The sequence below is a fragment of the Pelobates fuscus genome, chromosome 6 (genome assembly GCF_036172605.1).
Source record: "Pelobates fuscus isolate aPelFus1 chromosome 6, aPelFus1.pri, whole genome shotgun sequence".
NCBI lineage: Eukaryota > Metazoa > Chordata > Amphibia > Anura > Pelobatidae > Pelobates > Pelobates fuscus.
In genome coordinates, this window is record NC_086322.1 from 301077014 (window position 1) to 301094038 (window position 17025).

Genomic DNA, 17025 nt, shown 5'->3' on the forward strand with positions numbered 1-17025 from the left:
TGAGCTGTGCGGCGTGACCCTAGATGTCCGGCTAACGGTACATCATGCCCAATCCGCAGAATCTCTTGCCGGTATTTTGCAGGCACCACCAGCTGCCGATTCTGCAGAGGGGTATTCTTTTTCTGTGAAGGTTTAGGGATCCAATACAGCCTATCCCCCACCCACTCGTAACGCTCCCCATCTACGCCCTCTTCCCCAGCATCTGCCCTAGCCCTATACTTCTCAAGGGTCGGATCCTCCCGGGTTTCCCTCCCGTACATCTCTGGGGTATCCCAGCGTAAGAGGGCCTGATCTAGGGTACAAGTCGGGGTAGAGAGTCTCAGCAGCAGGCGGGACGGTCTTGGTGCCACTGGTCATCACAGCGTTAACCTCAGCAGGACCCATCAGAGCGTATGCAGAAACAAGGGGAGCCAAATCATTTCTAAGGAGGTCGTCAGCTGGCAAATCCCTCATGATCCCCACATTCACATGCCTAGTGCCCACTCCCCAATCCAAATGTACCCAGGCAACGGGCAGGCGGAACACATCGCCCCCGGCTACTCTCACAGCCACAGTGTCTCTGGTGTGCTGGTTCTCAGACACCAAGTGCTTTTGGAGCAAGGTCATGGTGGCACCGGTATCTCGCAGACCACTGACCTCCTTCCCGTTCACTTTAACTAGTTGCCGGTGCTGTTGCCTATTGTCCCGGTGGGCGGCTTGGACGGGGTCCGCCTCGTGCAGGATGCCCCAACATTCCTCCTCCTCTACGCAGTGGGCAGCAGGCTGGGGGTTGCGCTGGTTTCCGCTGGTGGGTCTCTTCCAGGACTGGGCTTGGTTAGCTGTATTCAGTGGACACTCAGGCCTTTTGTGTCCTAGCTGCTTGCATCCGAAACACCGGATGGGCTGGGAGTAGTCCCGTGAGTTGAACCGGGGTGGCTGAGGATAGTTAGTAACTGGAGGGGGTGCTGGCGTGCAGTGTGTCGGGGGTTGGTAAACGGTAGCTGCTGGGGGTGCTGCTGGTCGGTACTCCACTCAGGCAGGAGTCTTAGTGGTAGCATTGTCCAGTATACGGGCATCCGTTTACTCGTCTGCCAGGCAGGCTGCTTCATGCAGGGGGGGGATTCACGGTCCCGGACCCACTCTCTGACTCCTGGGGATAACTTTTCAAAGCAATGTTCCAGCAGGAACATCTGTAGCACCTCTTCCCCGGATACGGCTTGGCACCCTGCCATCCAGTGAGCTGCTGTGCGGTGTACCCTACATGCCCATTCAACGTAGGAATCCCTGGCTAGTTTAGCAGTGTCTCTGAACCGCCTCCGGTGTAACGGCATACCCGGAGAGCAGAGCTTCTTTTACGGCAACATATTCCCCGATCTCCTCAGGAATGGCCCGAAAAGCCTCACTGGCCCGGCCGGATAACTTTCCGGACAATATAGTGACCCAGTCTTCTGCGGGTACCTTGTGTAGTGCACATTGCCTCTCAAAATCCGCAAGGTACCCATCAATCTCTCCTTCTGTCTCAATGAAGGGTTTAAACGCTGCAAACTGCACCTTTCTCTTTTCCACCGGGGTTGCTGTGACTTGAGCTGCTGCAGCGCCGCTTTGGTGGAGTAGGTTGGCCTCCACAGCTGCTATGACCCAGTCGATGATCTCTGTAGTCGGGTTGGGACCATAATGTGCCAGTCTGATTCTAACCGCCCCGGTCAGAGCTTGCCTCTTCGGGGGTTCTATCGAATGTGCTGGGTCCATTGGTTCCTTCAGCCCCTGGTACTCCATCCATTTCGGTCAGTATGGCAATAATCTCCCTCTTCCTGAGGTTACTGGCTTGTCGGCCTCTTTGTTCTAGCAGGTCTTTAAGGGTAGCTCTTTTCAGCCTTTCATACGTTATTTTCATTAATTCTCGATGTGTAGTTGTCTCTCTGGGCGATGAGGATCATCCCGTCACTTGCCACCAGTTGTTAAGACACTCCCAGCATAAATGAGTGAAACCGCTGCTTAGTTGATCTTCCCCCTTTAGAGACACAGGCACTGTCGCTGTAGACCGCCAAACTCCCGAACGGAGTATAAGGGAATGCTTCAAACTCCCGAACAAAGAATCAGCCGAACTCCTTCTCTCCTAGAACAGGCGAAATAATACTTCCAAGTAGCAATTCCCCCAAACACAAGACCAAGCTCCGTCTTGAGGGTAAAACAGGAATCTGCTTTAATGAGGGCTACCTGCCCGGTATTTATGCAGGTCTCCCACCTGGTGGACACTCCCCTAGGGGACCAGATGGAAGACTGGGACACATAATGTACAGTAGCCAATCACAGTGGCTCGGGTATAAACACTCCCCTTTGCACAAGTAAATCCCTCCTGTCTATCCTGGAGATAATTGGGAAGAAATCCAATTATCTCCAGGGATAGAGGCAAACCGCCATTTTACATGGTATAATAAAAACACATAAAAATCCATAAATGTGAAACTACCGAATGCATTTAATTTGTGTAACATATCCCCAGATAGCCTGGATCTGAGCGCACATTACTACTGAATAGCACCCAGACCCAATGCACACAGTTCAATCGCCATGGAGTCAAAGTCTTTCACACTGTTCTTTCGGTATATGATTGACTCCATGGGATGGCGATGGGTTAAGTCCATTCGTATAATAAAAAGTCCCGAACGGACCGGTGTTCGTATGCCCGATGATAAGAAAGGCGGTCGGCAGTTTCAGCAGTGTTCGGTAGAAAAAGTGTCCGTTTAGAGTTCCATAAGTTCCTCGTCGAACACCGCTGTTCATTCGCATGTTTAAAATGGCCGCCGCCTCATGGTCGGCATACGAACGACGCACACCCTGCATACGGTTCGAATGAAGAGGTGTCTGCGATTAACCACAATGTTCTAATTGAGGCCAATAGGTTAACCAGCAGCACACTTCTCTTCTGGGTGGCCGTCCGTTCTGTAGTTTTATTCGGTATAACTTGAAATAAACAAACAGGGACATACAGGCAGGTAATTCCATGAATGTAGACAGACTAGACGAACCAGCAAATAGTACTTCGACAGATGGATCTGTCACATAATTATGTGTCATTTCTATTACATTCAGAATGGGGCAAACACAATCTTCTAATCAGCCCAAACATAATTTGCGAACAAGGGGACGATGGTCCATCACACATCTCCCCTTTGTCGACCTCCGACAGCCACAGCATGATCCACACGGGTCAGCTCGCTGCTGTCCGGAATGGACACAGTCTGTTAGTACCATAACCGCAACAGCACTTTTCCTCGGCCAGCCCCTACAGTCTTGTGGTCTGACCGGCTTTGCACCCTGCACCCTCCTAGGTACAGGGTGATTTAAACATAAAGAGGCCGTCCAGCCCAGGCTGTGGTACCCCCAACCCAAACAAGCGTGCCCACCCGGTCATTCATTCAACTGTGTCTCTGCAGTTTTCCCAGTTTGTTGAGAATAATCGGGGTAGGTTGTGCACTCTGCTGCTGGGGAACGAGAATGGTTGTCTCCGTTCCCTGGAACTCACACTGCCGTTGAGGAATGAGACCGGTTGTCTCCATTCCCTAGACATCACCTTGCTGCTGGGGAACAAGACTGGTTGGTTGTCTCCGCTCCCTGGACCTCACACTGCCGCTGGGGAATGAGACCGGTTGCCTCCGCTCCCTGGACCTCACACTGCCACTGGGGAACGAGACAGACTATCTCCACTCCCATTGATGCTTGCTGCTGCTGGGGATTGAGGACGATACTCTCCTTTCCCTGGAACTCCAAGTTTATGAGCTCCATCACTTCGGGGACCGGTGGTGTTATCTGGCGAAGCAGGTGTATGTAGTCCTATGTGAGCTCCCACTCCAGGTTAGCAAGAAAAGTCAGATCTGGCTGCATTTCCGCTATTCCCGTAAAGCCCAAGCTATCTTCCTGCTCATCTTGGATGCACCAGAAGCGGGAACTGTCTGGGTCTCCGAATGCTGTGCCATGATAAAAAAAAAACTCTCACAAAAGACCAGGGCCATTGTAGTCATCTCCCTCAGTGCATTGGAGATTGACCAGCCCTGGGTAGATATAGCATGCATGCCACTGCATGTCCCGGTACGATTCATCCACCAACACTTCGAACATGACAAGTGTCTCCAGTTCTATTACCCAGTCATCTAATGGCTGGTCTCCCACGAATGGCATCCGCAGCTCTAGTTGTTTACATCGGCGCTGGTTGGTGGTTGGGAGTTCCTCACTCCTGAAGGGTCGAATTTCGTCGAGGTCCTTCTTCCAGAGATTGGCTCGAATTGCCGTCCTCCATTCTGGTATTCTCCTGTCCAAGATAATGTCATCCTGTAGCTGCTGCTGGAGTCTTGCGTCGTAGTGGGATGTGGGCTTCCTAGCCGTGGGGAAATATCTTCAGGGACACCCACCTACGGGAAATGGGGATATGGAAGGCAGGTACCGTCGGGCAGAGAACATCTAGCATCAGTAAAATCCACATAGGAAAGCATTGAAGCATTGATTTTCTGTGCTCACCGAGCCTGCGCCGTAACCTCCTCTCAGATGACGTTGAAGGAGGCAAGTCAGGCAACATCAGCGCTGCAATGGTTAAGTGACTAAAGGGTTAAAAACTTTTTAGCTGCCGGGGAAAGGGGAGGTGGGGTTTGGATGGGTGCAGATGGCACTATAGTGTTAGGAATACATATTTGAATGCCTTTTATTGGGTTGGGGAGCAGGGGGTAACTTAAAACGTGCCTACAGGAGTCTGACCTGTAAATCCGGCTCTAGGTATGTGGGATTAAAATGGATCGCTGTTTTGTTTTTGTTTGGGGTTTTTTGCGTTATTTTTGTTTTCAGTGAACAAACAGGAAAAAAAATACCCGTTTTATATACAGATTGGAATAAAAAATGTGTTGTACTCAGCGAGTAGACAAATTATATATGTGAAAGCAGCATCTGCATTGACAAAATAGAACAAGTTTGGCGTGTGATCGAACCAGTGTGCGTCCCATGTGAATGGAGTTATATAGCGAATATTGGCAACGTGCGGAATATGTTTGAGACTCATTCCTCTTTATATCGTCTCCAGAAGTTGGAATTAACATTTGTGGAAATGCTTTAGAAGTGGTTGTTCTGTGGTTTGGTATAGAGCCCTGTCTTTATTCCTGTTATTTCTTGTTACTATATCACTTTTTATATTTCCTAAGGTTTAAAGAAATCTTTTTTTCCCTGTATCCAAGGGATTAAGGTCCAGAGTAGTGAGTTTTGCCTGGGCGCTTTACATGTGTGTTATCCATATGACTTGGCAGGGTGTCAGTGGTACAGGTATTGAACTTTTTATGTGTTTTGACCGAATTAATCCCAATCACGCACCCAACGTGTCTCTTCCAGGGGTATTCAAACAGCTGCTACACAGACGGCCTGTCCTTTTGGAGTACAATAAAGGTTTGGCTGGCGTGGAATTTCTCCTGGGGTAGCGATGCCTGCCAGGATTATTACAAAGCCCTCCTTGTAGATCCATTTTGGGAAGTGACCCCACTGATGGTGAGTAGGATTGTACACGTTTGTTTAGGGGCAATTCATGTCGTGGGGAGGAGGGGGGTTTCTTTCTTCTTCAATGTTAAAAATCACTGATGATTGTAAAATTTGCACCTTACAAACACTTGGAGATAATGCCACTAATTTTGTATATTCAGGAGTATATTTAAAGGACATCTGTCATCATGTTCATCATGTTCTCCATTTTAAAAAAAGATTATTACGTTTAATGAGACTTAGCGATATTTGTTTTTTTTTGTTTTTTTTTAAATTCTTTATTTTTGTGTGCATAAAGAAGGTTAACATTCACATTTGCGTGTGCCCTGCCCCAACGGCAGGCACCCGCTGTACAGCAGTAAACATCGTTGCTGTGTGGCATAACATGGAAATACAATGCACAATTTTTATTTTTGTGTTGTAAGAGACTTTTTAAAAAAGACATCGCACAATTAGTAAAGATGCAGAACTAAGTCATTTGTCAACGGATATAAAGTGGTAACTCGGGTTGTTAAAAGTGTAAAATAAATTCGCCAGCATTTATATAGTTAAGACAGCTTCTAAAAATGTGACATTCCAAGCTTCAACAAGATATTCGTGCATATGGATTCGGGCTGCGCTTTAAACGCCTCATGTATCAGTGTGCTCAGTGCTCTTGTGTAGTGATTGGCTAAGTGGGGTGATCGGGCAACCAATTCTTTGTATTTTCTCTCTATCGTGAATGCTTAGCGCAATGTCACGTACCGGCCTAGTTATTGCAGTAGGGCAGGTGGGGGGGTTTAAGATTTAGAGCTTAATAAATATAATTAAATGCGTTTTGCATAGGGCAGGTACTGTGGGGTGGTTAATTGTAACTGCTGTATTCATCCTTAATTAAAGGGGGGGGCTATTGCCCCATCTGCCTTAAACGACGTAGGGCAAGAAGATAGGTTCAAGGTACTTCAATCGGTGTATTGCATCACCCATTATCGCAGCGATTATGAGCACTGCAGATCCACATAGGGAGTGCAGGGAGAGTCCAGCCCCAACGGGGATGCTGCAGGAGGATTAACTTTTCTCAAATAACTAAAGTACAAGTACAAGTTACATACATAAATAAAATGTGGGCCCTCTCTCTATATGTGAGAGAGCAACCTCAAACATCCGTATAGAGCTCACACTAGCCCAAACAATTTGCAAACCGTATAGCCTAGAAGCGATAGCCCCTTATTATATGCGGCAGTGGTAAGTGCTTCGTGTGATGGGTAGGGAGGTGTCGGGAATGTTATGGGCTTGTAGAAACATTATTGGGTGTGGTTGCATGCCGTCCCTAAGGTATTCTACGAGGAAGCCCACTTCGTTTGATGCGTCGCTAAAGACTGGGGTATTCGGGAGTCTCACTCCAGTTCCCTTCCTTTTCCTTACGTGAGCAACATAAAACATACTATTCCCGCCATCTAAAGGTACCAGAAATCAAGGCGTCTGAGGTGGTTCCCCTTTACATATGTCCCAGTTTAACTAGATGAAAGGGATATGATATGTCTGCTTCAGCTAATGATATCCTAATTCTTATGGGATGCTGTCATACCCCATTGTTTCTCGTGTATAACTAACTCCAGCAACACATCTTCAATTGGTATGAGCAAACCCCTTCACTGCCCGAGAGGGCCCCGTGGTCAGAGACCTCCATGGCAGAGAAGGGAGCACAGGACAAGGAATGAGAACATTAATTAGAAGAACATTTGAGCTGATGATATACAGCTGGCTGTACATACAGCCCTCCCCAAAAAAAAAAAAAAAAAAAAAAAAAAAAAAAAAAAAAAGAAAATTATAAAAAAAAATAAAATAAAAATAAAAAAATAAATTAAAATAAAAAGGAAAATATGTATATGGCATATTTAGTCACTGTTTCATATCCAGCGGTAGATGTCAGCAGTGAAGTCGGAGCATTCGGTCTTTCCTCCCAAAACATTGGGTCGTGTAAGGGTTCATTTCCTCCGGGACTTACGATGTGGACCCAGCTCTAGCAGTTAGCACTTTATCCCTGGGCACGAAGACACGTGTTGCTCCGGGGTCCCACCCGTGAGGGTTAGACGGGCCTAGCGAGTCCGGTGGTAGTCCCAGTGCTTGCAGGTGGCTTGCTGCATCCTTTAGGTCTCGTATGGTGAGGACTGTGTCTCCGCGTGGAATCTGGAGAGACCGAGACTGGCTCCATCTGTAGCTGATGGTCTTCGTGCTTAGGAGGGAGGTAAGTGGCCGGAGTGACCGTCGCCAAGCAAGTGTTCCCCCTGACAGGTCTGCAAAGAAGGTTAAGGACATACCTTCGAAGTTATAGGGAGTATGCCCCCTGACTGCCGCCATCACTGCCGCCCTGTCCCTGAGGTTCTGGAACTGCATCACGATGTCCCCAGTGGCTGTGGTTGGAGCCTTAATCGGCTTCTGCAAGCGGAATATGCCTTCCAATGATATTGTTTTAGCCTGCTTTGGTGGAAGTATGGCAGCCAGGAGACGCCTTGCGAGGTGTGGGAGTTCTGCTTGTGGTATCGTCTCCCCGACACCCCTTAGTTTTATGTTCCTCTGTCTCCTCTTGTCCTCTAGGGCATCGAATCTGCTCTCGTTAGTTGCGCCTTGTTTCATGAGTTCTTCTACCTGCTGTGTTAGGACATTAATTTGTTGTGAGTGGGCCTGTGTTTTGTGCTCCATTTCTCCGAGGCGGCCTGTCAGGCCCCGCAGGTCCTCACGGAGCAAGGCCATGTCTGCCGAGATTTTAGTGTGGAGATCCGCCATGATCTCCCTGATGGCCGTTAAGGTTACTGGGGCAGTATCAGGAGATCCTTGCAGGGGTGCTGCCCGTGGTGCCGTTTGCCGCGCCATTGCTAGCAGTTGGTCGTCGTCCCCCTCCTCCGACATTCCATCGGAGAAGTCGGAACAGCCGCCATGGAGGGACGCCATTGCAGACTCCTGGGCGCCATGCGCCTGCCGCCATAGGTCCCCAATGCTTCTCCCCTGCAGGGGTCGGTCAGGCTTCAGCTTTTTCGTTTTCTTACCCATTGGTAAGTGTAAAGCGATTTAGAGGTGCCTTTTTTTTTGCGGGTCACCCCTATATTTTAGGTTGTTTTTCCGTAGTTTAGCCGGAGCTCAGAGGCCGTGCGACTGTCCGCTCCAGTGGTTAGGCCACGCCCCCCTGGGTGCCACAGCTCACTGACCCCACCTTTCTCCGTGCTCCCTCAGCTCCTGGCTGAGAAGCAGCCTGCCTGCAGCTCTGTCTGGCCCCCTGCTCACTCCTCTCCCTGCCTGCAGCTCTGTCTGGCCCCACTCCTCTCCCTGCCTGCCAGCACTTTACACACAGGAAGCAAAAGGCCGCGATATTTGTTTTTTAACCCCTTAAGGACACATGACACGTGTGACATGTCATGATTCCCTTTTATTCTAGACGTTTGGTCCTTAAGGGGTTAAATGATGTATATTCATTTGTAGGGGGAGAATTTTTCACTTTTTAAAAAATCTGGCTGAGCGGCTGTGTTGGGTTAAAATCTGCTGTTATCTGACCAATCTGCTGTAAAACCTAACTTGTTGCTGCTCTGTGTGAATAATTACATGTCTAATCCCATTAAAAAAGCATTTTAATATCACACAAACCAGAGAAACTGCCAAATGGCTAATAAAATAAACAGCACAGAGTTAAACCAACACACACAGAATCAATTAAAGATCGCAATATTAAAGAAAGAAAAAAACAAACGGCTATTTTATTGGGTATGTTAACTTTCTGAGGTCCGGGACATTGGGGGCGGGGGAATAAAAATGTGGTGTATGTTTGTTTTTGGTCTAAAAAAAAATATACATAATATTTCAGACTTAAGGGATTTCCTCGCCATTCATAAACATTGTTTGATGAAATCGCTCTCAGTGCTAGGTGTACACTGGATAAAACCTATAGCACCCTCGCTAAGTGAAATACGAGCAAAAAATGAGAACAATCGTCTTATGGACCAGTGTTCCACTTCAGTCCATAATATGATGCCAACATATTCTAATATAAACAGACCCCTTGCGATAATTATGAAAACAAAACCCAATTACTTATATGAGTGGTAACCCCTCTGTCTTTTTTTGTATTGGATGTTTTTACCGAACAAACTGACGAACAGCCGAACCACCCGCAAGTGGAGTGTGCAGCCTGTTAACCACCTAGAAGCTGTGGTTAACCGCAGCTTAATTGACGAACGGCTGGGTGGTTGTCGTTCGTATAGTCCAATACGCGACGGCTGCCATCTTGTTTAATCGAACGCGGTCAGCTGTGTTTTGCCGTCGAATTAATGGAATTGAAATCGGACACTCAACGGCACGAACACCGCTGGGACTTCCACCTCCATTTATGTTCGGCTAAATATGCATGAACAGAGCGCCGTTCGGTAGAAATAATCTACCGAACACACTTCAACACTCACTTTGTCCACGAACGGTCCCGTTTGACTATTTGAAGTGCACTTTAATCATTGGAAATAGACCGGCCGCACAGCCTAATTCTCTGGAACTATTTTGGGCATGAAGCCATGCTTGTGGACAGTCAAAAAAAGACTTCCATTAAACTTTTGAACCCCTGCTCTGATCTGGGTGATTTTTGAATATGTTGTTCACCCAGATCAGGGCTATCAGGGGATATGTTGTATTTTGGGGTACTTATGAGACTTTGTAAAATATGTGTTTTTTTATGCTTGGGGATAATTACGTTAATACATTATCTACCTTAATTGTATCACAGGCAGAGGGGAGGGATTGTGTGCTGTATGTGGAAGTGTCAGGCATTGTCACATTGTTTCTATTGGTCTGTATAATTTGTGTCCTGTGCCTCATGAGGTCCATCAGGTTCCTCTGGCCTGAAAAGTTGTATAAAAATCTAACCTGTACCATTAAACTCTGAGATCATCTTGCACCTTCATGTTTGGGGGATTGGAGAACTACACTCTGGGGATTGCTATAATCACTATACTCCCCTGAGTATAAACACTAAGCTCTTGTAAGAGCTGTTCCTGCCACGCTCTCGGGACTAAGAGAGGCCTACCCACTGGAAGCTGGATCCTGGTCTTGGGTCCAGGGTGGGTGGAGGACGGCGAGACCCCAACCAAGCTGCGGTGGTTCGTGGGGTTTACGTTGGTTATGGTGCTCCAGTGCAGTGCTTATGGTACTCGCCAGTACTAGGAAGCACCAATTGACGGAGGTACCCGGCCGGGTCCGTCACAATAATAATTGGATTATTTTACTGTACCGCCATCGCTGATCGGCACAGCAGATCTCTGCGGAGATGAGATGATTGATGAGAATCCGTTACTTACCCTTAATGTGACTCCATCAGGAGTTCCCAGTTTGCTTAAAAGATTAGCTGGTTTTATAGGCTTAATTCTCCTTTCACTCACTTAATCTCCCCTCCGCTTATTCCACAGGTGCTGATCCCATCAACACAAACCTCTGGCAGATGAATGCTAGGGATTCCTTTAATTGCAAAATTAATTGCCCATCATTGTTTTATATTAAGAAAACTTTGGGAGCCTGCTTTAACCCCTTAAGGATCAAACTTCTGGAATAAAAGGGAATCATTAAGGGGTTAAATATCGTGTATATATTCACATTTTGGTATATAAAGGGGCAAAAAAAAAAAGTTATTTATTTATGACGTTCCACTATCCTTGGGAGGTGTATCTAGCAGTCACTATGTTTGTCTTATTAATCAAAGGAATGTGTATTTATTTATTTATTTTTACCCGAATTCAGAGACTTTAACCCCTTAATGACACAACTTCTGGAATAAAAGGGAATCATGACGCAATATATCCGTCATCTGTCCTTAAGGGGTTAAACATTTAAAATACTTGGCACTGTCACAGTTAATATTCACAAGGTTATAATATGAAAAAAAGGGTGGGAGAAGGGGATATAAATAATAGCTGCTAAAAAAAAGCCCTTATAGGTAATAGACCCACAAATCTATCACTAACAATCTCTAAAATACACAACAAAGCGGGAGCATGCACTTAAAACAGAAAAGAAAAAACGTCAAACACATGCGTGTATTCCGTATATATACCATCGCAAGTACCATGAACACTTTAATAAGTCCTTAGGGATTAATGTCCCATCAAACCTTATATATTATTCATATTTTATGGCATATACGCATATGTTTTATGTTTTTCCTTTTGTGGTTTGTTGTGTATTTTAGGAACATTTACAAGATGTGCGAACAAGAGGCTATAATCATTTGAAAAAAAGAGGGAGAGAACCTCTGAGCTGAGGTGGTAGAGCCTTTTAGACTCACTACTGTCCTAAAGAGGTCACAATCCCGATTAAAGTCATTGCTTTGTAAATAGGGCTAGCGGACTGGGTGCACAGACTGGCTTTTTCCTGATGCCAAAATGTATTCTTTTTTATATTAGTTTGTAGCAATCAGGATTTTTCCATGTTCTATATTTACATTAACTGTTTTCCCCCGTTTTGCCGCTATACCTCCGTCGGTTAGGAATCTTTTCACAGCGTTTGGACATCAGTAAGAATGCTGCTAACGTGGCTATAAAACAATGTTAAAGAAACAATTACTTTACTCAGGATTTATAAATGCAATGTACAGGCCCTCTATGTGTCCGCCTATTATTAGAATGCAGAAATTGGCCCGTTCCTTTACTCTAAAGAACGAAGTAAATTAATTCCGAAAGCAGGATGCTTCTTCACTTCGTAATGAGGGCGACACGCCTGGGACTCGTTAAACGCGGACCCTTTTTTTAATCCAATAATTAAGGATACAAACAAAGTGTTTTTTGTGAAAGAAGAGTGTGACCGAAAACCGCATTGTTTGAGCATAGAATGAAGGGGTCCAGGGGAAGTTTAAAGAAAAAAAACACATAAAGAAAGACCAACTGATAGGAGACAATAAATGGCTGAGATCCCCCGAGAAATCTGCGATTTCGGTCTTTTCCATCTCGTCCAAAAACAATGGTTCATTCTCATGGGTTCAGGGTTCCTGCAAATAGAAAAACACGAACGTGTCCTCTTGCCCTCATTAAATGGAAAATATATTTTTTTAAGTGTAAAGGGCGAGTAAATATTGTATTAAAAGCTCCCTCTGAGAACAATAACATTGAGCGTCCGAAGCTGATTTCTTCCTCCAAAATGTAAAAAGGAAATAATTGTTTGGATTGTCACGCCGCTCATTATCAAATTTACGTTCCTTCTGAATGTTTGTTTTGAGCGGCGCACTGGACCTTTTAATCTCTTCATGTGAGATTAAGCCTCAGTGTTTTGATTCGATGAACCACCCAGCACCCTCGGGGACCCACCAGATGATTCTACCTTCCTGCGTTATGGGAGGTCCGATTAGATGAGAAACAGAGGGACGAGCAATTCTCAGGTTCCCTTTTACTCTGAGAACTAGGGGGTAAGCCCACATTTTAGGTGTTAGGCGCAGTTATTTTTGGACTTAATTAGAGCCACTTGTTGGTAGAGGGAGTTGCTTTTTAACCATTTGTGGGAATTAGCCTGGTGTTTCGCGCAAGGCGTCACACATCGATCAACAGGATTTTCTTATTTGTCTTATTTTAAGTTCCCAGTAAATCTAAGGGCAATATCCCCTTGTTAATCATTGGTTGTGAAATATGTTTGCCTTTTTATCTTGAATATAGAGGGATGGAAATAACATTTAAGGTCATTGTGAGTTATTTCCTCAAAAACAATTATCTGCTACTGAGCTTTGAAGGTGTCCTCTAAGTGTCCGTGGCTGACGGATTTCATCATTCTAATTAGATCTTGTTAGGACTAAAGCTGCAGCATTCATTCACGCACACTGTCTATTGTATTCACACAATACGCTAAGGATTTATTTTGTGGTATTATTATTATTTTTTTATTTTTTTTTAAATTAAAAACCCCAGCACTTTTTCAAATTAAATGGTTCTATTCTAATTATTTTTGTAATCGCTGCTCTGGGCACTCAAGACTCCATCCCAAACCCTTCTGCTGGAAGGCTATTCCATGCATTCACAGCTTCTGTTCTGTAACCTTCTGTTAAACCAAGTGTATGGCCCTCCTGTGCTCACACTGTCTACAGTTCTTAATTTTGTTCTTACCAATGTTCTTTTTTATTTTTCTTAGTTGGTGTGCACAGAAATGTTCTCTTGTGCCAAGTTTTTACCCAATCCCACATTTTGTGCGCGCTGGATGTTTGTGCGATTGTAAACCTTAAATAGTCTCTTGATAATTTTGGTACAGCGCAGCCTCTACACCACATTACAGTATTACTACTTGATAATGTAGGATTAGAAGTTATACAACAGTATTACTGCAATGTCAGCCATTCAGACAGACAAGCCTCTCTGCGATCGCCCATCTTCGTATATCACAGTCCATAAAAAGCAATAAGGGGCAACTGCGCAGAGGAGGGTAGGCACAATTAAACTTTTTATTTTTATTTTTAATTCCCACCTTGTTGCCTATATATTTTGCCACAGTAAATCACAATTCAATCCATAAAAAAAAAAAAAAAATACCTTTCATTCAGCCAAAAGATAATATTGGCGGCTTGTTGACTGTATTTGGGCAAATATGTTAATTCGCCAACCTGGGCAGAAACCGTGAATACGGTCCAATAAATGGTGATATATAGATAATAAATACTTCTTACACATAAATCAAATTCAGCTGACACGGTTAGAGCAAACATCATACGGAGAGGAGGAGAGATGTCATGTCACCATAGAATTTGCGAAAGGAGATCTTTGCCCAATAAATTGTGATATATTCATTAATGCTTCTTAAAAAAAAAAGTTAAATAATAATTTTGATATGATGTGATATGTTCAAAGCACATAGGAGAAACAAACTACCCAATTCAGCAGACACCAATAGCAAACATAATATGGAGAAATGTCACCTATAGATTTTTCAAAAGGAGCTCTTTGCCCTATAAATGAATGCTTCTTAAACCCAGACACACACGCTCTCAATGACAGACAATTTCACTGATGTGAAACACACTCACTGACAAACACACTCACTTACAGACACACTGATACACACTCTCAATGACAGACAATCTCACTGATTTGATACATTCAATGACAGGCAGACTTCCTGACCAACACACTGACACACACTTTCAATGACAAACAATCTCACTTATTTGAAACATTTACTGACAGACACAGTCATTCACAGACACACACACACAAATAATTTTTATTTTTTATTTTTCCATTAAGCCTCCCTAACTTTAGGAGAGCTCCTGTGGGTCCTCTCCCTGGGTTCCAGTGGGGATTGGATCTTCCAGTTCCTCTCTGCTTTTTCGCGCACCCTGTAGTGATGCAATTGGCTTTCAATAACCAATTAATTTGGACTCTGTCAGCACTTCCTCAAGCTGTTAATGGCTTACCGCGTTATAGTACTACCGTGAGATATTCTGTATGATCATGTAGCCTGTTAATGGGGTAATTAATTTACATAGACAACATTGTTTTAATTGTGTTAACCCCTCCCCCCCACCCCCCCTTTGCTAGATTTGTATTAGGGGAACACTGTCAAGACATTGTGTAAAAATACATTGTTACCATAGTGTTTTAATTTTCTCTGCTACATTTGGATGGACAATGAATACATTTTCTATGAAATTCCATATTGTAACAAACAGGATAAAAAGTTAAAGGGTTATTCTAAAAACTAGAACTACCCTGGCACCGTTCCCTATTAATAGGGAAAGCTGTTTAGATTAAATGGGTTTCCTCCAGGCGCTGAGGGACACGCCTCTGCAGAGATGAACCAGTCGCCATTCGTTGGATAAGAGTGTCAGCTGACCGCTCCCAGCCAATGACACACTGTGCGTGAAAATTCGCACACCTTTCGCAGCAAAGAGGTTACACTCCATACAGTGAGGGGAAAAAAGTACTTGATCCCATGCTGATTTTGAACATTTGCCCAGTGACAAACAAATGATCAGTCTGCAATTTTAATGGTTGGTGTATTTAAACATTGAGACACAGAATAACAAAACAAAAACACAAAAATCCAGAAAAATGCATGTCAAAAAAGTTATAAATTGATTTGCATGTCAATTAGTGAAATAAGAATTTAATCCCCTATCAATCAACAAGATTGCTAGCTCCCAGGTGTCTTTTATACAGGCAAGGAGCAGAGATAAGAAGCACTCTCTTAAAGGGAGTGCTCCTAATCCCAGCTTGTTACCTGTCTAAAAGACACCTGTCCACAGAAGCAATCAATCAATCAGATTCCAAACTCTCCACCATGGCCAAGACCAAAGAGCTGTCCAAGGATGTCAGGGACAAGATTGTAGACATACATAAGGCTGAAATGGGCTACAAGACCATCGCCAAACAGCACCATCGCCAAACAGCTTGGTGAGAAGGTGACAACAGTTGGTGCGATTATTCACAAATTGAAGAAACTCAAAATAACTGTCAGTCTCCCTCGGTCTGATGCTCCATGCAAGATCTCACCTCGTGGAGTTTCAATGATCATGGGAACGGTGAGGAATCAGCCCAGAACTACACGGGAGGATCTTGTTAATGATCTCGAGGCAGCTGAGACCATAGTCACTAAGAAAACAATTGGTAACTAAGCCGTGAAGGACTGAAATCCTGCAGCGCCTGCAAGGTCCCCTTCTCAAGAAAGCACATGTACAAGCCCCATCTGAAGTTTGCCAATGAACATCTGAATGATTTAGAAGAGAACTGGGTGAAAGTGTTGTGGTCAGATGAGACCAAAATCGAGCTCTTTGGCATCAACTCAACTCGCCGTGTTTGGAGGAGGAGGAATGCTGCTTATGACCCCAAGAACACCATCCCCACGTCAAACATGGAGGTGGAAACATTATGCTTTAGGGGTGTTTTTCTGCTAAGGGGGACAGGACAACTGCACCACATGAAAGGGACATTGGACCGGGCCATGTACCATCAAATCTTGGGTGAGAACCTCATTCCCTCGGCCAGGGCATTGAAAATGGGTCGTGGATGGGTATTCCAGCATGACAATGACCAAAAAAAAACACAGCCAAGGCAACAAAGGAGTGGCTCAAGAAGAAGCACATTAAGGTCCTGGAGTGGCCTAATCTGTCTCCAGACCTTAATCCCATAGAAAATGTGTGGAGGCAGCTGAAGGTTAGAGTTGCCAAACATCAGCCTGGAAACCTTAATGACTTGGAGAGGATCTGCAAAGAGGAGTGGGACAAAATTCCTCCTGAAATGTGTGCAAACCTGGTGGCCAACTACAAGAAGCGTCTGACCTCTCTGATTACCAACAAGGGTTTTGTAACCAAGTACTAAGTCGAAGGGGTCAAATACTTATTTCACCCATTGACATGCAAATCAATTTATAACTTTTTTGACATGCATTTTTCTGGATTTTTTGTTGTTGTTGTTCTTCTGTGGCTCACTGTTAAAATACACCTACCATTAAAATTATAGACTGATCATTTCTTTGTCAGTGGGCAAACTTTCAAAATCAGCAGGGGATCAAATACCCTTTTCCCTCACTGTATGTAGAATTTCATAGCAA

The 17025-nt window shown here is 44.7% G+C and overlaps 1 protein-coding gene across 1 annotated transcript in view; it reads left to right on the plus strand.

The window, feature by feature from the left end:
• The window catches only part of LOC134615166 (chloride channel CLIC-like protein 1), a 104306-nt gene that overhangs the window by 53479 nt on the left and 33802 nt on the right, over positions 1-17025 (plus strand). The window contains exon 3 of the mRNA XM_063459630.1: positions 5350-5502. Within this exon, the coding sequence (XP_063315700.1) occupies positions 5350-5502 (153 nt within the window). The remainder of the gene's footprint in view (positions 1-5349; positions 5503-17025) is intronic.